Raw genomic sequence first — 23,004 nt, forward strand, 5'->3', positions numbered from 1 at the left:
GGGGTGCTGCAGGATGATGTCAATTGCATGCAGATTGAAAGTGTTGAACTCTTAATCTGTACAAGGTACTTTTTTTTCTAATAACCCAAATTGTACAAAAATTATCTGGCATGAAAGCAGCACTTTGGATGTCAGGAAGAACAGATCTTGGGTCAAAGTAGCACAGCCTATTGTCCATCCCTTGCGCATGATCTTCAGTTTGACAAGAAGCTGCAGTTTGGAAACAACCTGCTAGGGGAATTTTTCTACTTTGCAGAGGTTAATTACTTGATGCATAAAAAATTCTTTATTCAGCTCTTTTCTTAAATGTAATCACCAATCCTGATAGACTATCCCTCCGACACACACACACACACACATGAAGAGCATTTACACAAAACAAGACGAGAAAGATTGAAATTCATTTTGTCAACTTTTAAGTTTCCCCATTCACCAACCAAACAAGCAACCAGCCAACTAACCAACAACATATATTCTTAGCCATACATTACAAAGAGACGCTACCAACTGAGCGTTCTAGCCAGCTTGGATTTTTTTACAATTCCCATTGGCGGAAAGAATCTTCTTTTTTCTGTCACGTAATGTAAACTTCTATCAATATTCATTCAGATTTGGACATTTTTCATATTTACTCACGGATTTTGGTCTGTCAAGGTCGATGGTCTGACATTTTCCCATTTATATTTGCAACAAAATTCCATTTAATGATGGTGCTAGCTAGAACTCTGGACTGTACCATGATAATGGGGGAGGGGGAAACAGTGACAAATTGAGCAAATGATCAATACCTTCCTCTTCCCCTCCCCCCAAACATTCATCTATTTTTGAACCCGCCTCTAACCATATATAACTTCAACGAGCAACTCAAGACCCCATATGTATGTCACAATCAGGCACGTAGAGATGCAGACCTTAGGGGTCTTGTAAAAGTCAGGAAAGTGTTTTTGTATTTTTATATACATGCTGTTCCGAGCAAACAAGTTTGTTTTGACGTTTAGCGCATTATATGTAAGAGGAAACATTGTTGTCTACCCAAGCATACTTTGCCGAGGCACCCTCCAAGCGTCACCCCTGGTGGTCGGACATACCACATATTTCAGCTCAGTTATGGCAGCGCCGGTCGCCAGCTATGCCGTTATGGTGTTTTATATTGAGTGCGCCCCAGCAAAAACAACCAGTCGTATATTAACGATGGTCACGTTGGATTTGGAAAGTCGTTTTACGGATTTCAAGGGCAAGCAAATGGTATCAATATTTTATGATAAATGACAAAAGTACATAACCACTAGAATATCATACCTATAGTAATGCATATGGCACTCCATTCTGAGATTTGAAAACATTATCATTCTTCATTTAAACCTTCACCATTTTCACACAAGGTCATATATTTTAGCCATTATACATAAATTATAATTCCAACCTCACCAGGGTCTTGAAACTACCTTTTTTCCCATATCCCATACTTAAAATTTATCACATTCGTCAAGAACCAATAGTATACAAGCACCTCCATTTTCACAGAGTTTAAAAAAAACTCAGTCAGTCTGAAGTAAACTTAGCTTATGAAGATGATATACTTGTGAAATAGCCTTTTTGAGTTTTCTGTCAAACTCATCAAGAATTGGTGAAAACGGTGAAAGTATCGTTCTCACTGCCGGTCACCACCAGCCACCCCTGCGTTGTCATGGCGACGGCGTGCGGGTTCTTGATCTCCGTGGTGACGTGTCGGAGGAACTTTCCCGCCTTGTCGAACAGCTCCACGCGATGGTTCCAGCTGTCGGCCACAATGATGTTGCCCGCGCTGTCGGGGAAAAAGTTTGTCAAGAAAATACCATCAGTAACCGTTACGTTACATTCTATGCATCATAAGCATCATAGCTGAGACACAACAATGCATTACGGGTTTCGACCTTTTTACATTGTATTAAAAATATCTTCATCAGAATGACATGTGAGTGGTTCCACATCTGCTTAGATTCATACCCTCTTTTCTAGCTAGGGAGGACAGGGCGCTCTTAGAATAGCCAATCAGACTGCAGAATCTCATTTTGCACTGATCATCACTAAGCTGGCCAATCAGAGCCTAGAGTCTTAGGTTACCCCGCTCTAACTCTAAAAGATGGTGACTTTCAAATGTTTTAGAACTGAAGAGATAAATTTGTGAAGACCTTAAGAGACAGTGATTAACTCACCCGTCGGTGCAGATCCCGCGCGGCTGCTTCAACTGACCTTCCACATCGCCCTCCCCTCCAAACTTGAACAGGAAACTGGCAAAAGAATGATTTTTAGGAACTTACCACAGCAACTTCAATGCAAATTCTTCTCCAAAAAGAGGCCTAAGTGATCAATCAGAGCTTCATGTACAGAGAAAAGAATTAAAAATACAAACAAACAAAAATACGAACAAACAAACCTGAATGTTTTCCCCTGTAGTCTTACCCACTCAGTTACTTATATGGAAAGCAGCCTGAGCTTAACTGTAGCTATGAAGAAGAATAAAGGTGCAAATAAAACAAACAAATAAACAATATTTAAATAAATAAACAAACCTTCCGTCCTCTGCGTACACGTAGACGCAGTGGTTGTGGAAGTCGGACACGAGAATATTCCCGTTATTTGGGTCCACCGCGACGTACCACGGACTCATCATGCCCTGCTGCGCCCCGACTGTTCTCACCAGGGTCCCGTCTAGCGAGTACACCTGTAGGGTTGGGCCATACCAAATTTATTTGCTTGGTCATTTATTCATTCATTCCTTTGTTTGATCCTAATGATCCTCTTGCTATGAACTTGAAACTGAAACTTAAACCTAGTTGCTCAAGGAGGCTGTGACTTTGAGAGACGTCTTCAGACACTGACCTGTACCTCCGCGTGTACATCTTGAGGAAGTGCGCATACGTCTGGTTGCAGCGCGCCCTCCGTGCAGTGTGTGATTAGGACGTGGTTCTTCCTGGTGTCCACAAACAAGCAAACAAACAAATAATCAATCAAAGACCTACCCTGGCCATACAGACACTGACCTGCACCTCTGCCCGTAAGTCCTGAGGTACCGCCCGTGCGTCTGGTTGCAGCGCGCCCTCCGTGCAGTGAGTGACCAGGATGTGGTTCCTCCTGGTGTCCACAAACAAGCAAACAATCAAACAAACACCTGACCTGGCCATACAGATACTGACCTGCACCTCTGCCCGTAAGTCCTGAGGGACTGCGCGTGCGTCTGGTTGCAGCGCGCCCTCCGTGCAGTGAGTGACCAGGATGTGGTTCCTCCTGGTGTCCACGGCCAGACCCCGCTTACGCCGAGTGAACGGGAGGTCGATCTTACTCAGCACCTGAGTGGGATATTTCATTGTGCCACCTGTCACCATAATAGTTCTGACATCCCTTGGTAGTTCTGGGATATTCTATGTTATTGTGGCACAGTATTGATAAGGCTATATCAATTATTGTTATGCATTCGTAATTGAGCTAAAATTGACAAAGTACAATCGACCACCCATGTTTTGATTCCCCAAGGGCTACGGCTTTGGTTAAGGGTTTGGGTTAGGGGGTTTCAGAAGTTCAACATAAGGGCATACATGTAGGGTCATTAGAACATAGGGATACTGGAACATAGAGTTGCCTCCCATTAAAGAAACAAAGAAACAAACACCCACCCTGCCCTGTTTGTTGTACTGTACGAGGGAGGAAGACACAGACGCGGTGCCACCGGCCACCCACAGGTTCCCCTCCCGGTCCACCGCCACATTCTCCGGCTCCATCTTCATCACCTGTACAATCATCCACATCAGACTTTAAAACCAGATTTGAAAGATTTCAAAAGAAAAAGGTGTAAAACTTGAGCTCTGAGCTCACAATGATGATCTACTGGAATTAACTGGACTCTGACTATTTTAATCATCGATTATCTTAATTGCTATTTATTATTAGTAATAAAGGATAATGTGTGTAACAGGCAAGTTATGGTACTTTCTTTAAATCCAATTCCATTTTGTGTTTCTTGTGACGCATGGCCCCCGGTACATTAATTTCACTGTTTAAAGCAGTGGTCACACCACTGAGCTGGGCTACCCTCAAAAGTTAAACATGACATCTCGTATTAATATTTCTATTTATTACTACTTGTGCCATGCATGCCTGTATTTTTTGTATAAAGAATTGAATAATAAGAACGTGGAAAAAGAAATACCTGTTCCCCCGGCAGGACTGTGGGAAACCCGCAGACGAACCTCCCCTGCAGGGTGAAGACCAGAACACGCTTGTTCCACAGGTCCTCCACAAACAGCTCCCCTCCCCACACCGCCAGTCCGAATGGACCGGTCTTGAACTTCTCATGACCCGACCCCTCCCAGCTGAAGGCCACCCGCTGGGCGCGATACTGGCCGTGGACTTGGAATGTACCCACCACGGGAGCTGGGCTCTGTGGTTGACCTTGAGCCAGTGCCTGACCTTGAGCCAGTGCCTGACCTTGAACAAGTGCTTGACCTTGAACAAGTGCTTGACCTTGAGCCAGTGCTTGACCTTGAGCCAGTGCTTGACCTTGAGCCAGTGCTTGACCTTGAGCCAGTGCTTGACCTTGAGCCAGTGCTTGACCATGAGCCTGCACTTGCATTTGACCCTGCTGCTGGTGCTGCTGGCCATGGACTACTTGGAATTGACTCATCGTATGAGCTTGACTCTGCACTTGAACCTGTGCATTTGTTTGACCATGAGCATGTGCTTGAGCATGTGGTTGAACCTGACCTTGACCTTGAATCTGGCCATTTGTATGCACTTGAACACTTGCTTGAGCATGTGCTACATGTAGACCTTGAGCCTGCTCCTGGCTATGCACTTGGAGTTGACCCATGACTTGAGACTGAGCCTTTGCTTGCCCCTGTGCTTGAACTTGTGATTGGGCTTGCCCCATTGCTTGACCTTGACTTTGCTGCTGACCTTGCAGATGACCTGCAGGGTGAGAAGCACTCTTGACTGCTGCCGTCGCTGCCGGGACTGCTACAGGCGCTGTGGAGACTGCTGTAGGTTTGGCAGCAGACGGGAAAGACGGGACGGACACGCGGCCCAGACTCAGCTCCCCGTTGTTGTCGTCAGCGGGCTGGAATGTGGCGATCCGCATCTGTAGAGGAGTCAGCGCGCCCGTTCCACTGTACTTCTCCACCTGTAGAAATACATTTAGTAGACTGGTTTATTCATAACAAAAAAACAAGGTTTTGGGAACATCAAGGCTGAATTACAAGGCATGTCTACATCCACAGGTCATTAAAAGGACTATTCTTAAAACTTGCAATTGTTGCTAGCGGACTGAGTGTGCCCGTGCCGCTATACTTCTCTACCTGTAGTAGTAGGTAGTAGACCGGTTTATTCTTAACAAAAACACAACAAGACCTACAAATGTACATACCTCCTGGCAGCTGTTGGGGAGGCTGAATTACGAGGCATGTTATAATAATCGTTTATTCAGTTCAAACTATGTTTGACAACAAATCTCACATGGCAGCCCAACGGCTGAATTGCGTGGATTAAAAACATTGCAGCATTTAACGTTAGATTAAGTTATCATAAAACCATATGTTTACAACAACAAGTATGGAAAAGGACACTATTCTAGACTTACAAATTGCAATCATTGCTAGCGACATGAAACATTGCAATTTGATGATAAAGATCTTACCGCGAGGGTCCAGGCAGTCTCCTGACCAAGGAACTTGACCCCGCCCTCCGCCATCTCCCGATCGGCGCGGTCGCACGCCGCGAACAGCACGCTCACCTCTGCCAGGATGCTGTCGCGCTGGGACTTGATGGCTGCCATGTTCTGAAAGTGAAATTTTTTAAGTGAAAGAAATCTTTTTAAGATAGTGCAACTGAAATTTTCTAAGTGTAATTACGTAAAATTTTCTAACTGTGACAGTTTTTAACTAAAAGTGAATTTTTTTAAGTGAAAGTGAAATATTCTAAGTGAAAGTGAAATTTTCAGTGAAAGTGACATTTCTAAAGTGAAAGTGATATTTTTAAAGTGAAAGTGGAATTTTCAAAGTGAAAGTGAAATTTTTAAGTAAAAATGAAATTTTCAGTGAAATGTTTAAAGTGAAAGTGACATTTTTTGAGTGAAAGGGAAAAGTGACAGAGAAAGGTGAAAGTGGTCTTAGACCAGTTAAGCTCAATGAAGAGCTATTTATCTTCTACAAGCACAATAAACACAGAATGATGGTTGTGCTTGTGTACCTGGAGGTGGTTGTGTTCGACGTCTGCCTTCAGCTGCTCCTTTGCTTTGGTGATCTTCTGCAGAACCTTGTCGTAGACGTCGGCGATGCTGGCATTCGCCTGCTGTCGTTGCTCGTGCAATGATTTCTCCGCGTGGCGTAGCGTTCGGAGCAGCGTGAAGCGAGCGTCCAGCAGGTCTCGGCTCGTTGTGATGACGGCCTGGACGGTCGCCGTGCGCTCCTGTGCAGCCTTCTTGAGAGTTGTGGTGACATGGCCGTCGTGAGCGTCCTCCAGACACTCCAGGCAGATCGGCACCTTGAATCACAGAGTTCTTTACGTGTTAAAAAGGTTTCACTACATAAATGCAGTGTGGAATGTTAGCTTCACGCCCAGATACTATCTTTAACAGTTTTTAAGTTTGAATCCTTTTTAAGACACCTGTTATACTGTATTCACGTTTGGCAGCTTTGATTTAAGTGGTGCCGTGATGGACACAGGATAAACTCGAAAGAAAAAGTTCTTTAATCCCACTGACAAGCACTGAAGAGTACAAGCTGGATATCTGGGCAGATAAAGATACACTCCACTCTTTTTGATAAGTGTGGTGGGTTCTTTAACGTGCTCAATGTTTGGCTCTCCTCAAAAACTCCATTCGAGGTCCTATCCGACAGACATCCCTATCCAAAGATAGGTGCTTTTCACCCAAGTGACGTGAGGAAATTTGTGTAAAGTGCCTTTTGTGTGAAGGGCACAACATCAATGGGTCATGTCAAGATTCGAACCCAGGACCTCTCGCTGCCATTATGCCACCACAACACCATGGTATATGGCCCCAGGAGTAGATTTTTTGATCCATACCTTACAGGGCTTGCAGAAGAGCCTAAGCAGCTCTGTAGGATGGATGCCGCAGTTGATCCCAGTCTGTCCCCCGGTTTCCGGAAGTTTGGGCTGAAGTCTCTCCTGGTTCTGCACTCGTTCGCACAGGCGTGTGACGAGCTCGTTGTCTGGCAGTGCAGAAACCCCCTGGGGTGGGACTCTCACCTCGCACTGGCACCTGGGGCAGGGGAAGCTCCCCCCACCTTCCACGTGGTGCTGCACGCAGTCCTGACAGAAGGTGTGCTGACACGGCAGCACCTTGGAAACAAATGAAAACGAGATATCAAGACTTGAAGTTCCGATGCAGTACCATAGCAAGCCGCTAGGGGGCCCAAAGTCTAATAATTTTCGAGGTCTCAAGAAGACCTACTGACATATCAAGTATCAAGACAATCCAATGGGCATTCTTGAGTAATCATGTAGACGCTGACGAAAACATAACCTTCTAGGCGAAGGTAATAAATTTACAGTAGCTGTGACTACACCACAAAAATGTCCAGGCTATGGATAATGTACAAAATGACTGATAAACTGGTGGACATAACGACTACTAAGTAATACTATCTAGTACCAGCTCAGAAAAGGACAAGGAATAGTCAAGCACCAGAGTTTAACCAATCTGGGACTGAAGTGTGCCCTCAGGCTAAAACGAACGCAAAGTAGAACTTCTTGCCACCACCAAGTACACCAAGAACCCTTATTATAGCTCACGAACTACATGTATGTTATACCAATTACTAAGTATCTAATACCAGTTCAGAAAAGAACAATAGGAATAAGAATAGTCATGCCTTCAAGTACAAGAGTTATCAACCCTGGGTTGAGGTGTTCAAAAATTTGTTCTAACCCCAGAACTATCGTAGAGTGGAACTTGTTACCACCAAGTACAGTAGGAGAACCCACATTATAGCTCATCAGGTATGTTACATGTATACCGAAGGGCGGTTATACGGTACTTATACCGGCTATACAAATACTGATACATGTAGTACTGTACCTTCGGCCGTGTGAACAGATTCCGGCACGTGCTACAAGTCACTTCTTCCTTAATCTGGTCCCCGAGACTGGACAACACCGCCGCCATACTTGCCGCCTTCGAACCGGACTAACCTATCAGGGGTTAATAGGTCGATTAATGAAAGGGAAAGTGCCCTTAAGGGCGCAAACCTGCCTGACTTAACTCTAAGCAGTTTTAGGTCAAGTCACGCCCACTTAATGAGAGTCTTTTGTACCTGTTGCCGTCTGGTTTTATCAGAGTCCTTAACTTGTATTCCTAGATGATTTATTGTCAGTGAAACGTTACCTAATAACAGTGAAGCTAGGGTTAAGGGCTATTTTGTGTGTTAAAGTGTGAACTGAAGTAAGGTTTTGGCCAGTACAGTGAGTATACCCCCAAGCGCATTCCTACACTGAGAGTCCCTTAAAAGTGTCAGGTGGCTCTAAAGTAGGCCTAAGGCAAGGCTAACGTCTCAATACTTGCTTGTTGTGAAAGGCCCTCTTTGTTCTTAGATATTTGGCAGACTATCTTCAGCAGAATTTTGGGAGTTTATTTTGTTTGCTCAAAGATTGAATTAAAATCATGATTCTATTATGGTCACCCAAAACTCGACATTCTGGGAGTGACCCTCCCGAAATGTCATGGACCCATGGTTTACAAATGTTACTAAAAGCAAAACATGTTCAACTGCTAGGACATTTCAGTGTCTCTCAGACACCAGTCCCTCAGAGCTTCTGACTGGAGTATACGCCGAAGTAGGTAGCAGTACTCCAGTCAGTAGCTCTGAGGAAGGTGTTTGAGAGACATCGAAACCTCAGCAGAGGTAGTGTAAAAAGAATTTCACTACAGGTAGGTAGTGTAAAAAGAAAACTCTCATGTCCTATTTTCTACTAGCCTGACCAAATTATTTTTGGAGCTAACCAACTGCTCTTTCTTTATGTTCTCAAAAAAACTTGCACATTAAGAAACTGTTGGTACTGCATTCTCCTGAAGTTGCCTAGCAACCGCATCATGTAGCACACACTTACACAAAGGCTTTGATTGACTTTACTTGACACACACTTTAAATGTCTCCATGCTGCCTGTCAGTCATGATGCCGTCACCATGACGACCCAGTATGACAGGCATCACTACAGTCCTGTGTCCCCATCGTTGCTAGGCAACCGCATCATGTCAAATTCCATCCTTCTAAGTCCATATCTCATCATCACCTTCCTGACCCCTGACCTTACTCATGTTACATCTAGATGTGCTCCTCTCCATCCCAGACCTGTCATCCAGGTCGTCATCTCGTTGCTTAGCAACAGCATCATCTAGGGGCCATGGGAGCACCCTGCAGTTAAATCTGGGTTGCAGACCTCCTATTTCTGATATTTGGCCTTTAACACCAGAAATAACCTATTGGATTATCTAAGGGCACATTCGGACAACAGTGATCTACAATGTAGCATGTCATGTAGGGGAGTTTCATTTCTAACCTGAGGGGTTATCTAAGGACACATCCCGAAACAGTGATATACAATGCTGTATGTCATGTTGATGTAGGGGAGGTTCATTTCTAACCTGAGGGGTTAGCTTATTGCACAACCCAACAACAGTGATCTACATTCTACAAATAGCACATAGTGGAGGCTCGTTTTAAGGGGAGGGATTTGAGTATGTATCAATGACTCTGTAGCTTTGTCTCCTATTTAGTCCACTTAAAGTAACTCCTGGTAATGTGTAGTGTACAGGTGTATAAGACTGGACTGTAAAGTTTGATCCACTCACACTCTTTTCAATAAGTGTGGTGGGTTCTTTAACATTCTCGAGCTGTGGCTCTTCTCAAACACTTAACATTCCATCCAAGAGAAAGTCTGTAAGAAAAGCTCAATTTCAGCCCAGTGAGGAAATAGGTGTAAACTACCCTTCCCCAGCTAGGGCACAACACTGGGGCCTACCAGGGATTCAAACCCCGTATTTTTCCATTCAACATTACCACAAGACCACTTTACGACCCTCAGACCACCTTGCAACCATGTGGCTGTCCTCAAACTTGAGAGGGACCTGTGGCATCTAAAATCACATTTTTGGAACTGACCTGTGATGTTTTACCTCCGGTTCAGAACCCAGAACTTAGGGGATGTTCATTAAACACCTTTTATGTGCAGAACCCTGAGCTGGTGGCGAGACTGGAGCGTCTGAAGAGAGAACAGGAGAACAGACAATATGCACAGATGACACGCGACATGGGCAAGGTCTGTTTGTTTGTTTGTTTGGTTGTTTGGTTGGTCTCTGTCCTGCCTAGTACTACATAGGTAAGGTAAAGGTACCATAGCCTTTTTGGGGCCGTAGGGGCAGTAGGTTGTTATCCACTGTGTCTAGGGCACGGTATTGGAAGGCGGAGCCCAACCCTCTCCTTCCACCGCCTTTTACCAACCAAAGTCAGGTACTTCATAGGTAGGGAACTACAATTGGGCCACAGCAGTCTATTTCATTGGTTCTTGGACATTTTTTAAGTGAAAATTCAGCATGAGGCTGAGATGAAACAGAGGATTTGAGGGAGAAAAAGGTGCATCTAGCTTTATCGACTTTCATGTCAAACAGTTGTGGCTTTTTTTGCACATCTTACCTGCTGACGTTTCGGTGTCTGAGAAGTGACTGGTTGTGTAAAAAGAAATCTCCAATATCCTATGTTCTACATTTTGTACCAACCTGATAAAATTATTTTCAGAAGTTGTAACATTAGTTTGTATTGCATCAAACTCACATAGAAACTCACAATCATCACTTTCTTCCATTGTTTTTTTTTCTTTTCTTAAGGATTATGATGTCGTAAACTGTCAACAAACTGTCCCATGTAAAATGTGTTGTGGCAATCCTAGCTGACATGGTTGTGTTGCACTTCACAGCAACCTGGACAGGGGGCGCTGTCAGACTTTGGTTCTGAAGGTGAGTTTGCTGTATGATTCAGCCCTTCAAATGGCTTGAACATTTTCACAGTTTCATAGAATTTCAATGAGCTTATTCAAGTTGAACTGAATATTTACAGGTTTGCGTACCAAAACCTTTGTTGGATCCGTTGGCATGTGTGGTGGCCGCCATCTTGATTTTGTGACGTCCAGGGTAGCCATACCATTTCATTGGGAGGGTTTTTTGGGGGTCGCTAGTGTTCTCTCTATTTTTAACAAATTGGCATACAACTATCACACATTCAACTCAAATAAAAAGAAAAAAATCAATACCAATTCATATTCATAAAAAGACCCCGTAATCGCTAAAGTAACATAGCAAACCTGAAGTATATGTAGCACAAATACTTAACTCTAGTATTAAAAAATATTAGATAATGATGGGAAGTTTTTCCTTAGTTTTAATATTTGTTGAAATTTCATGAATGTTCTGTGTTCTGTGTTTTCTCTGCTCATATAATGAAGGTGGTGATGATGATGTGTCACGTATGTTTCTGTGCCGTTCTTTCTTTCTCTATTTTACGCTGTAATTTTCCCATTAACAATTTTTGTGGTTACAAGCAATTAACACCAGGCTATGCTATCTTCTTCTTCAGCCCATCTGTTCATAATACAAATATTAACCGTCTTTCTTTGTTTCACATTTGATGGTTTGATGCACGTTGTTCACTCTGACTTTCCGTGTTCAAACTAGTGACCTACACATATTGGCTAAGTTACTAGTACTCTACAATGACTTACACTTGTTGCACATATTCATAGAATTTCTGTATTAACAGAAAGTTAACAGAGAGCTACAAAGTATAGTGTCTTCCACTTGTTGCACATTTACGCTGAGTTCCTTCCTCCTCCCTCTCACAGCTAAGGAAGTGAAAGTGTACCTGATGGCCCTCATCAACTTCATGGTGTCGGTCGCGGCAGCTTTCACCTTCGGCTACGTCGGGTCGGAGTACGCGTTCGGGGCCTCCGTCACACTGGTAAGTACCAGACTGAACAACACCCAAATGTGAAACCTTATACGTTTCTACTATTTGAGGTTTAAAAACACTAAGTCTTGTACTACTAGAGACTCATGTCGTATTTCATCATTTTGTCTTTGACCACAGAAAAATTGTTGCATCCCATCAGCTTCCACCATAAGACCCCCCCCCCCCCTTTCGTCAATGGCCCATAGTGCAACTACCAAGGTCATCAATATGATCAGGGCTGTCATTAATTTCATGCTATGAAGGTCAGATATTTTGGAAGGAGCAAATTTCCACCCCGAGACAGAGGGACCGGTCCTGGAGACAGCCCTGAATATGATACAAATTTGGTTCTGTTTAAATTTTAAAAAAGGCATAAGTTTAAATTTGACATGACCTCCTCGGTAGTGTTGTCAAGCTTTAATTGTTGTTTATTTGTTTGTTTGTTGTTTGTTTACAGAGAGTAATGACGGGCATCATCCTGGCCACCATGGTCGCCATGGCCGACATCTACTTCATGGCCAAGGTCGTCGAGGAGGAGGTCGAGAGACACGAGAAGCAAAAGCAAAAGTGAGACTACAAGCAACACCCCGCGTCAAGAATGGAATGGTCCAAACTACAAGGACTGACAAGGAGCAACATCCCTGCATCATGAATGGAATGGTCCAAAAACAAGGAGCAACACCCCTCATCAAGAATGTAATGGTCCAAAAACAAGGAGCAACACCCCTCATGTTTGTTTTATTGAATGAAATGATTCAAACTATGAGGAGCGACTCCCTGCATCAAGAACGGAATGGTCCAAACTACAAGGAGTGACACCCCCCATAAAGAATGAAATAGTCCAAACTACAAGGGCCCCATATCATGAATGGACTAAACTGCAAGGAAAGACACCCCTTATCATGAATGGACTGGTCCAAAGCACATGTTTTTTATTCAAATAACAAAGGAAAAACAGAATTGGAATCTACAAAAACTACAAAAATATAAGTATGAAAACACATTACTGTCATTAGTCTCTGCTCCTTGGTCTCTGCAAACCTTTTTCATTTTAGCTGCAGTTTCCAGAATGGTCAACAGATGGCACTACTGCACAACCAGACAACAGTTGATCACGAGTATCATTTTCTTAAGAATTCTTATCTTAGACATGATGCTTCTAGACATCTAATGACTTCTTCCTGAACCTTCAGGCTATCCGAACGAAAACTTCATAAACATTTACATGTACAGGAAATCAACAAGATGACAAAGCAACCAAGTAAAAGTGGTTAAAACCTAATCCTTTGCTTGAGATGATCAAGTGTTAGCATATTACCGGTACATATACAAGTAACTGTAGTAAATATGTATGCAATCATAGAGCCATCTTTGACATCTGCTGGTATACGTAATTCTAACAAAACCACAAGCCACATATAGTGCATGCTGTACTTAAGTATAACTTGCAACAGAAATGGGATAGGTCACATAATAATAATAACTTTATTGCACAATTGTACAAGGTACAAAGTATGGCATTCACTGGTACAAAGATAACATTCTATTAGGCTAATAAGTCTATCTTATAAGATATGGTGTAGTAGTATGGGATGACAATGGGATTTTACAATCATTGGAGGAGTTTCTAACGTCTAAACATTCTTTCATATACACATGATCAGCTATTTGTATGAGGTAGTCAAAATATATACAATATCACAGTAATTGATTGATTGATTGATTGATTGACGTGTGATAATCTGAAAGAATCTGTGACGTTTATTGATAAGAAACAATAACTATGGATGCATGGAAGCTGCTGACTACGTCTCGAAAGTAGAAAAAAAGCATCAGAGCATCTTAAAAAAGTTCTTATTATGTAAGAAAGATATATTAAGATTTAGCAAATCATTGCTATGCATTAGCATTACATAAACTTTACAATCTTACAAAAATTCTCATTATGTAAGAAAGATATAAAATTTAGCACATCATTGCTATGCATTAGTATTACAATGTACTTAAACTTGATGTCATCTTGTGCAATACTTGAGGTGGAGAACTGGAAAATGTACATGTGGAAACACAAAATAAGATGACCAGTAACGTTAGGAGTATTGAGTATTTGATCCGATACAAACTATTAACATCAGAAACCTTCAGCACTGCACTTTGCATGCAATATGGATTATTTTGAATGAAGGATATTTAAAAACATGCTGTTCAACAAATCTTGCTCAAAGTCACTGGCGAAGAGTAGTGGATGCTACTTGAAACGTCTGACCGTTTCCAAAATCATATCCAGTTGGTTGAGCAACTGTTATTTGTCAAAGGTAAAGATATTAGATCTGTATCTATATAGCTGGTATAACCGCCATTCGGCGTAACACACCAGCTTCGCAGGCACGCGATGCGGCAGCAGCTGGTTATATTACACCGAACGACCTGTCACGTCTAACCTTTGCATATCTAACTGCAGGCATTGTTATCTAATGAGGATGCTTGATACTAGTAGATAGACAGCTAGATACTAGTAGATAGGATGCTAGATACTAGTAGATAGGCAACTAGAAGGCAGCCATAGACTGCTGAAGATTGTGTTGCACCTTTTTAAGTTTTTCAACCTGAAACTGTGTTTACTTTGTGATGTGTTTTGTCCAAATAAGTTATTTTGAGATTTTGTACAGTGTATCATGTTTTTGTTTTACAACATTTTGCAATAAATATAATACAAACCACTGAAAGGCTGACAAGGTCTAAAGTTTTTGATCCAGACAATTCATAGTTGTTGCATTCGCCACAAAACATTGCTACAAAACTTTATTAAGGTCTCATTCATGAGTTTTTTCGCCCCATAGGCTTGCATGTTATAAAACGTGTTTTACATGGGCGCGTTCATAATGAAGCTATAGGAAATGCACCAATGTCATTCATTCTCTGTTGAGCACAGTTACCCTAGATCATGTGAAAAAACTGCCAACTACCAGTTGGCATACAGTTCCTTTTTATGGCAATTACAAACTGCACTTAGCTACACCCCCTAAATAGGCACTTTCCAGCTGAAAGCGCTCGGCCGCATTACCGCCAATGTCGGACTGTGGACGTCCAACCTCGTGCGCGGATCCCAAACTTTACCTGTTTATGTCTTCCGTTACAAACAGGTTTTCATCAGTTTGACGCTTGAGATCAGTCGGGCTGGCTAAAAGGGAATTTCCCACCGATATAAACACACATTCATGCAGCCGTTCATTTTTTGGGGCATGGACTCCTTTAGGGTACCCACTTGGAGTAATACAGGAATGAGACCTTAACTGTAGAGTCCCAATAGCTTTAAGATGATCGAGATAAACCCGTGGCAACTGACTGCAGGGGAATCTTGGCCTCAGGACTGTAACCCTTTCCAGTGGAATGCAAGTCCAGTCAGCAAATGTGATTCAAAACACACCATACTAGGGGTGGGTACCGGTACATAAAATTCAGGTCCGGTCCAGGTCCAGAAGGTCAGGTCCAGGTCCGGACCTGTACCTGTACCTGATTATAGTAGTGTCGCAGTACATCATATTTTGCAGAGCGAGACACACGTAAAAGTCTCCAAACGTCATGTCTGGAACGATATAATTTCTTCGGTTTGCACTTTGTCTCAAAATTATAACTATACTCTCCTCGCCGTCTGTTTACTCATCCTTTAAGTGTTTCTATATGATTCACAGCTAACGTCTTCAAAAATGACTCGTTAAATCTGCTGTTTTGTATTTTCTTAGACCAGTTATGTTGCCGCCTGCAAGTAGCCTGGTACTATGAATTTTCTAATCGGTCCATATGCCGGTCCACTGATTTTTTACGGGCCGTTTTTTTTTGACCGGTCCATTAAGAAATACCGGTTTTGTACCGGTACACGGTACCGGTACCCACCCCTACACCATACACAAAGCAAGCAAAGTTCCATGGTTGAATTTCATTTCTTGGCTATATCCTTAAGTCTGTAAGCTGTACGGTATTAAGACCCGCACACTTAAGAACCTATTGGTGGCACCGAAAGACAAAACGCCAAACGAAAATAGGTGTGGGGTGGTTTACCACATTAAGTGCCAAGGTCAAACCAGGAGAGGTCCTTGTAAAGAGACTTACATTGGGGAGACGGAACGACCTCTTAAAACAAGGTTCCAAGAACACAGGTGCCCGAGCACTGTGAACTCAGAGGTATCTCAACATATCCACATCGAGTCTCCGGGACACTCAGTATCGTTAGAAGGAGTGAAAATCCTTGATTCTAAAACGGATTTCTTTATAAGAGAGACGGGGGGAGGCACACAGTTATCTGGCACGTATGACCCGCTACTACGATTACGTTACAGTAGCCGGGTCATTCCGTGAACAGGGTTGGAGTCAACCGAAAATTTGGGGTAAGTCCCAATTTCTCTTACAATGTTGGACGAAAAGTTTAGTCTTGTTAATAATGAATTCTACCAACACAGATAAACTTTAGCCTGTAAGCTGTTGCCAGGTTCCCCGGTACCCACATGCATGTAAGAACAATTCAGGACACTGTTACAACAGCCTAGAGTCTGTTATTCCTGTCTTTGTGCCAGCCCTCCCGGGACTGACTGGCAACAGCAGATGCACAACAGCAAGGTCATCATGGCACAGGGTTGTTTGCTGTCCATGTCTGATGTTTTTGTGCCAGGTCAACCGGGACACAGGTAACAGCATCAAGGTCACCCAAGCCCAGACTCGTTTGCTATAAATGTCTGCTGTCCCGGTTGTGTTTTAACTTGCTGTCTCCGTGCCAGGCCTCCCGGTACGCACAGACAGCAGCAGCAGAACAGCACAAAGATGAGCCCGGCCCAGAACAGCGCGTGGAAGATGGACCACTCGTCGTAGATACGCTCCAGCAGGACTTTCTGGAAAGCAAAAATGGTGTTTTAAATTCGCAGTTCTGTAGTAAGACATTAGAAATGCATCATCATTGATTTGAATTCGCAATTCTGTAGTACTGTAGCGCCGTTCAGTGTAATATAACCAGCTGCTGCCGCACCGCGTGACTACAAGGCTGGTGTGTTATGCCGAATGGCGGTTATACCGGCTATCATCATCATAGCTTGTCGCAATGTATCTCAGTCCAGCTCAGCGCAACTTCATTAGCTTCCCGCAGGTCCGTGTCTGTGCAGGTAGATATGGAGAGTCTGCAGCTGTTCATCAGGTGTTGCAGGGTTATACATTGTATAGATACAGATACTGTATAGTAGTAATACATTAGAAATGCATGTTCGCAATGACTTGAATTCACGGTGGAGAGATCATCGTAAAAACCACCGCAAAAGTTTGAGGATTTCCAGTATTCACCTGTGTGTCTTGTGGGTTGTAGAGGCAGGGATACGTCTGTCCTTGCTGTCCGTACGTGTCCTGAAACTCCTCCAACAGACGGTCCATGTAGTCTCTGTCACGGAGGCAGTAGTACAGGGAACACTGGGGAGAGACATTGATATTAGGGAGGCAATATTCAATGGATAAGACTACTTTCCAATGGAAAGCTTTTCTTGCATACTACGTCACACAAGTGTACATCACGCATGTGTGTGTGTGTGTGTGTGCATGTGTGTGTGTGTGTGTGTGTATAAGTGTCTGAATGTATGTGTGTGAGGGGGTGTACAGCACTGTGAGATGTGTGTGTATGTGTGTGTGTGTGAGTTTGTAGTTGAAACAACAATGGAAATACGGTATTACCAACACCTAGTATTCCCTTGTGTAATGAATCCCTGATAGAAAATTGCAGCTAATTCATAATTCCTTAGAAATACTGCAAATATATAAAGATTTGACGCACCTCGTCCGAGACCCGCAGGACCTCCTCACTCTGTACCAGGAGGGCGGGGCTGCTGGAGATGTTGATCGTTACCATGACAACCAGACAGCGAGCGACGGACTTGCAATTCTTCCCACAGTGACATGTTTCACCTCCTGCCAAAAATCATTAAGTGATGTTATGTTTGTATTGTATCTATTTATTTATTCATTCACTGCTTCAGCATGTGCATGCCAGGGTTGCCCAACTAGCCGTAGGCTATTACAGTCTAAGGGCAAACCCATATGCGGTCATAGGACTGTAGGTTTTGAACCACACACACCGGGAAGAACCCCTACTCTTTTTGATAAGTGTGGTGGGTTCTTTAACATACTCGAGGTGTGGCTCTCCTCCAACATGGGACCTCCATTTAACGTCCTATCAGAGGGACGTCCCTAACCGAAGCTGGGTACTCATTTACACCTGAGTGAAGTGGGGAAAGTCGTACAAAGTGCCTAAGGCCCTTTCCCAAGAGCACAACGCCAACGGGACAAATCAGGGAACCCCGGATTGTACAGTGGCGGCGGCACAGGGGGGGCAAAGGAAGCCGAAGCTACAACTTTCCATCGAAGGCAAAATCATTACACAGGTGGAACAGGCGGACTTACTAGGTGTCACTGTGGATCAGCAGCTCTCATGGGCTCTACAAGTAAACAAAACAAAGATGAAGATGGCAGGAGCTCTTGCTTCAATTAGGAAATATAAGGAATACTTCACTACCAACCTGTTGAAAACTGTGATACAGACCTTGGTCCTATCTCACCTAGATTACGGCTTAGTACTCACGTCCTCATCGCCTCAGACCCACCTAGACAAACTGCAAGTTATCCAGAATAGAGCAGCTAGGCTGGCAACAGGTGCATGTTTTGACGCAAACCTAGATGTACTACATAATCAGTTAAACTGGCCCTCAGTAAAAGAAAGACTTTTCATAGGCACTATCAACACATTCCATAAAGTAGTAAAGGAAAAACAGCCAAAATGCATTTTCAGTCGTTTAAAGACTATTAACACCGCACATTCTCACAACACCAGACTAGCACAGAAAGGAGCATTCCTGCTACCCAAACCCAGAACTAATGCCATTACTCGAACCTTCCTATACAGAGCTATCAGAACATACAACACTCTACCAATTCACATTACATCCTCAAATCCACGTGCATTCAAAGTAAAAATCTGGTCCTGGACAAAAACTCAAAGACATAAAAACTCACCTATCAGCTCTTGGTGGTAAACTTGACTATAGGACATCCGTATATTTCATGACCTCTGACCTCCACAATATCCAATATATGATAATATTATGTACATGTATGATATAATATGATAATAATGTTTCTGTTTATGTTAATTGAATGAGGATAATGATGAATTGATTGATTGACGTTATGAGTAATTTAATGTATTGCATAATATGATAAGGTTAAGAACGTTAATGATTGATTTATGCTAGTTGTCTGATCAATATTATCTGTATAATTTGTTGTTATGTATTTTATTCGATTGTGTGTAGAGGACTCCAGGAAGAATAGTTCAATGTAACTAATGGAGATTCCTAATAAACAAACAAACAAACAAGGGGGGCGGCTGCCCCCCCGAAAAATATGTTGGGGGGGCGTCGCCCCCCCAAAAAATCAAGCTGAAACCCTTGTGAATATTTTCACTAACAGGAGATTTTCTTAACTTAGCTTACTCTACCAGCAAAATTTGTCTCTCAAAATGCAGGAAATAGCGTTTCAGCAGGTCAAGATTTCAAAATTTTCTCCGACGTACGTTAGCATACTAGGATTGTTGCGCCCTAGAATTGTTGCGCTGCCGGCGTCACAGTATGTCGGGACGGCATTGCCCTCCAAAGCTCATACTGAAACCCTTCTGTATTTGTTCAATCTATAAGCAAAATTTGCCTCTCAAAATTCAGGAAAAAGCATTTCAGGGCGTCAAGATTTCAAAATTTTCCCGGAGGAGAACGTTGCCGCCGGCGAAAAATATGTCGGGAGGGCTCGAGGGCGTCGCTCCCCAAAACTCAAGCCGTGAAACCCGTCTGTATTTTTTCACATATAGAGATGTCATTAACCTTTTTAGCTTACTTTGTCAGCAAAATTTGCCCGTCAAAATTCGGGAAACAGCGTTTCAATGGGTCAAAATTTTAAAGTTTTCAATGTCGCGCTCCGGCGGAAAAAATCATATGTCGGGAGGGCGTTGTCCAACAAAACTCAAGCTGAAACCCTTCTGTATTTGTTTTTCATATATGAGATGTCATTAAACTTAGATTACTGTACCATCAAAATTTGCCCTTCAGAATTCAGGAAATAGCGTTTCAATGGGTCAAGAATTTCTAATTTTCCTGTGGGAGCATGTCGTGCCTCTGGCGAAAAAATATGTCGGGAGGGCACCGTTCCCCCAAAATCAAGCTGAAACCTTCTGCATTTTTTTTTTTTACAAATAGAGATGTCATTAAACTTAGCTTACTCTTCCAGCAAAATTAGCCCCTCAGAATGCAGGAAATAGCATTTCAGAGGGTCTAGATTTCAAAATTTCCCGGGGGAGCATACCCCAGGGCCCCCCTAGTATTGTCGCGCCTTCGGCGCGACGCCTCGCGCCTTCGGCGCTCGTCTTAGTGGCATTCGATCTAAACTTATCTCGCCCCCCCATTCATAATTTCATGCCGCCGCCTCTGATTGTATACCCAGTAAACCGGATCATGGCGTAAGTGGATTACAAGCTGCATATCCTGCTGACAGATTTATTTGATTCACTCTAACTGGGTAGTACCATGTACAAATAAACAATTACAAATATCTCTATATCAAATTGATCTATTGACATAACAGCTGACCATCCGTGTAGCTGTAAGCGGTGGTGCAGGCTGTTGGACGATACGTCATTAAGTGATGTTTTGTTTGTTTGTATTGTATTGTATACCCGGTAAACCGGATCATGGCGTAAGTGGAGTACAAGCTACTCTCCAAGCAGAGGATGGGTTCCGGCAGGTTTTGACGTGTTTTTAGGCGTTTTTGTCGGCCTTTCTACTTTTTCATTTTTTTTTGTTGGGTTTATGGAGACAAAAAAAATGAAAAAGTAGAAAGGCCGACAAAAACGCCTAAAAACACATCAAAAACCTGCCGGAACCCATCCTCTGCTTGGAGAGTAGTACAAGCTGCATAATGCTGACAGATTTATTTGATTAACTCGAACTGGGCAGGACTCTACCATGTACAAATAAACAATTACAAATATCTCACCATATCAAATTGATCTATTGACATAACAAGATACACAGATGATGCACTGCTTTCAGAAAAGAAATCAAACCCCGCATTAGTACCGTAGTTATAGAAACTTATTTTAGAATAGCAATATAGTATGTATACCTTTTATTTTACCTTACTTTTGTATCTCGACATTGTTGTCAACATGCAATTAGCCTACGGGCATGAATTTGCAATAAACTATTCTTAATTGACTGACCATCCGTGTAGCTGTACGCGGTGGTGCAGGATGTTGGACGATACGACAGCGTGGATCCCTGCAGCATCGGGTGGACCACCAGCGCGCCCGTCAGGATGAGCGCTGCCACCGAGACCAACGCCACGAAACCGCCGCACTTCTGTGCCATTTCCCAATCGTCCGCCATCCTGAAAAGTTCTTCATAGGAAGAGATAGATAATCATTAACATAATTACTTATCTCATCAGGGGGCATCCATATGTTCCGACAACCCTATGTTCTGAGTCTTCTGATGTCCCTATGTTCCCTAAGACACTTGACTCCAAGATGGAATTATGATATTGTCAACAATAGGGAAATTTTTGTGTTCCAACGCCCCTACGTTGCAACAGCATTATGTTCCGACACCCCAATGTTCCGACACCCCAATGTTCCGACGCCCCTACATTCCGACACCCCCATGTTCAATTCTGACACCCCCATGTCCCTATAATATGAGTCCCTTATGTTTGACACCCCTATGGGGGTCTGCATGGGGGGATCCTGGCAAACCATATGCAGCAACAGTCGGACAGCTTTTTCCACCCCGAAATTGGACCGGACAGCTGTTTCCGTCAATCGGACCGGACAGCTAGTTCCAACAACCCACCGACTGGCTCCCAGGGAAAATGTTGAAATCTTGACCCTCTTAAACGCTTTATTTCCGGAATTTTGTGGGACAACTTTGCTGGTAGAGTAGAAAATATACTGAAGAGTTTCAGCTTGAATTTTGGTAGGTTTTTCTGCCGGAGGCGCGATTGTCCCAGGGCGCTCCGGCCGTGTGCTCCCGCGGAGAAAATTTTGAAATCATGACCCGCCGAAACGCTTTTTCTTGCATAGAGGAATTGTTCAATAACGCTTAAAAGCTAGATTCGACAGGTACACGGAATGTCACCCTGTTAAGTACAACCACAGAGCATTGGAACACATGACCATGACAATTGATTGAAAAAGAATTATGAAGAGCGGTCTAAACTGGAACAGTCCTACCTGACCGAAAATTCTACTCCACTCTTAACGCTGAATTCAGGATGACAAATAGCCGTGGCGACTACGTAACGAATGGTGTTTTTGCTTTATATTACATATATGAAGGGATAGTATATGTAATATCAAGCAAAAACACCCTTCACTAGTCGCCACGGCTAGATGACAAATAACGCGCTACGTAGAATCAATTAGAGCGGACCGGCTACGATTAACGGTGAATTAAAATAGCGGATAACGCTTAATGGAAAAGGGCATGCAGGCCCTCCCCTATGTTCTGTTCTGATCATGTGGGAACATTGGGATCAGTTGCTACATTGGAACATTGAGATGTCAGAACATTAGGGGTCATTTAGGATGTTGGAACACGGTCTTTCGGAAGATACGAAAAATGGGACTCCCGTGTTCGAGGAGGTGCCTCGAGTGCGTTACAACAGCCTCCTTACTCACATGGGTAACGTTACCTACTGGCTGAAATGACACAACCTGGTGAATATTATGTTTTAACGCTAGTTTCCACTCACCTCAGACCTGCCGTCCTGTCAATGTCATCTGTGCATGGCTCTAGATCTGATGATGATCTTCTGACGATGCGAGCGAGTCTGAACCAGTTTGAACAGGTGGTAACTGAGGCTCTGTTGGGGCTTTACAAGAATCCCCTTTGTCGGAAATTCTATTTTTTCTTGCATCTACAAGGTGACTTTGAGCTTGGA

The 23,004-nt window shown here is 43.2% G+C and overlaps 3 protein-coding genes across 3 annotated transcripts in view; 1 reads left to right on the forward strand and 2 right to left on the reverse strand.

Annotated features, from left to right (window-relative positions):
• The window catches only part of LOC136426874 (transmembrane protein 199-like), a 36,518-nt gene extending 23,956 nt beyond the window's left edge, over window positions 1-12,562 (forward strand). The window contains exons 3-6 of the mRNA XM_066415598.1: window positions 10,223-10,309; window positions 10,964-11,003; window positions 11,885-12,000; window positions 12,449-12,562. Of these exons, the coding sequence (XP_066271695.1) occupies window positions 10,223-10,309; window positions 10,964-11,003; window positions 11,885-12,000; window positions 12,449-12,562 (357 nt within the window). The remainder of the gene's footprint in view (window positions 1-10,222; window positions 10,310-10,963; window positions 11,004-11,884; window positions 12,001-12,448) is intronic.
• Window positions 1,470-8,307, reverse strand: LOC136444460 (tripartite motif-containing protein 3-like). The gene is made up of 13 exons (XM_066442019.1): window positions 8,072-8,307; window positions 7,057-7,332; window positions 6,220-6,513; window positions 5,669-5,809; window positions 4,784-5,155; window positions 4,501-4,641; window positions 4,187-4,459; window positions 3,654-3,767; window positions 3,157-3,329; window positions 3,024-3,114; window positions 2,553-2,704; window positions 2,196-2,270; window positions 1,470-1,804 (listed from the first exon to the last, which is right to left on the reverse strand). Exons 1-13 carry the CDS (start codon window positions 8,156-8,158, stop codon window positions 1,618-1,620), a joined length of 2,376 nt encoding a protein of 791 aa, XP_066298116.1. The 5' UTR covers window positions 8,159-8,307; the 3' UTR covers window positions 1,470-1,617.
• A 2,170-nt stretch (window positions 12,563-14,732) lies between the features above and the next one.
• Window positions 14,733-22,907, reverse strand: LOC136423709 (calcium-activated potassium channel subunit beta-3-like). The gene is made up of 5 exons (XM_066411997.1): window positions 22,816-22,907; window positions 21,287-21,463; window positions 17,798-17,931; window positions 17,317-17,439; window positions 14,733-16,874 (listed from the first exon to the last, which is right to left on the reverse strand). Exons 2-5 carry the CDS (start codon window positions 21,450-21,452, stop codon window positions 16,689-16,691), a joined length of 609 nt encoding a protein of 202 aa, XP_066268094.1. The 5' UTR covers window positions 21,453-21,463; window positions 22,816-22,907; the 3' UTR covers window positions 14,733-16,688.
• Between the last annotated feature and the right edge of the window lie 97 nt (window positions 22,908-23,004).

The sequence above is a fragment of the Branchiostoma lanceolatum genome, chromosome 1 (assembly GCF_035083965.1).
Source record: "Branchiostoma lanceolatum isolate klBraLanc5 chromosome 1, klBraLanc5.hap2, whole genome shotgun sequence".
In the NCBI taxonomy this organism is placed as follows: domain Eukaryota; kingdom Metazoa; phylum Chordata; class Leptocardii; order Amphioxiformes; family Branchiostomatidae; genus Branchiostoma; species Branchiostoma lanceolatum.

Bases quoted from the DNA above. Each gene is read 5' to 3' on its own strand.
- LOC136423709 (XM_066411997.1), bottom strand. From the start codon at position 21,452: ATGGCGGACGATTGGGAAATGGCACAGAAGTGCGGCGGTTTCGTGGCG. The intron at 17,932-21,286 runs GTCAGTCAATTA...GATTTTTGGCAG, and splicing joins CGCGTACAGCTACACGGATG to GAGGTGAAACATGTCACTGT. The intron at 16,875-17,316 runs GTGAATACTGGA...TTTGCTTTCCAG, and splicing joins ACAACCCACAAGACACACAG to AAAGTCCTGCTGGAGCGTAT.
- LOC136444460 (XM_066442019.1), bottom strand. From the start codon at position 8,158: ATGGCGGCGGTGTTGTCCAGTCTCGGGGACCAGATTAAGGAAGAAGTG. The intron at 4,642-4,783 runs GCAAGTGTTCAA...AATTCCAAGTAG, and splicing joins TACATGTAGCACATGCTCAA to TCCATGGCCAGCAGCACCAG. The intron at 1,805-2,195 runs GTGAGTTAATCA...TTTCCCCGACAG, and splicing joins CGCGGGATCTGCACCGACGG to CGCGGGCAACATCATTGTGG.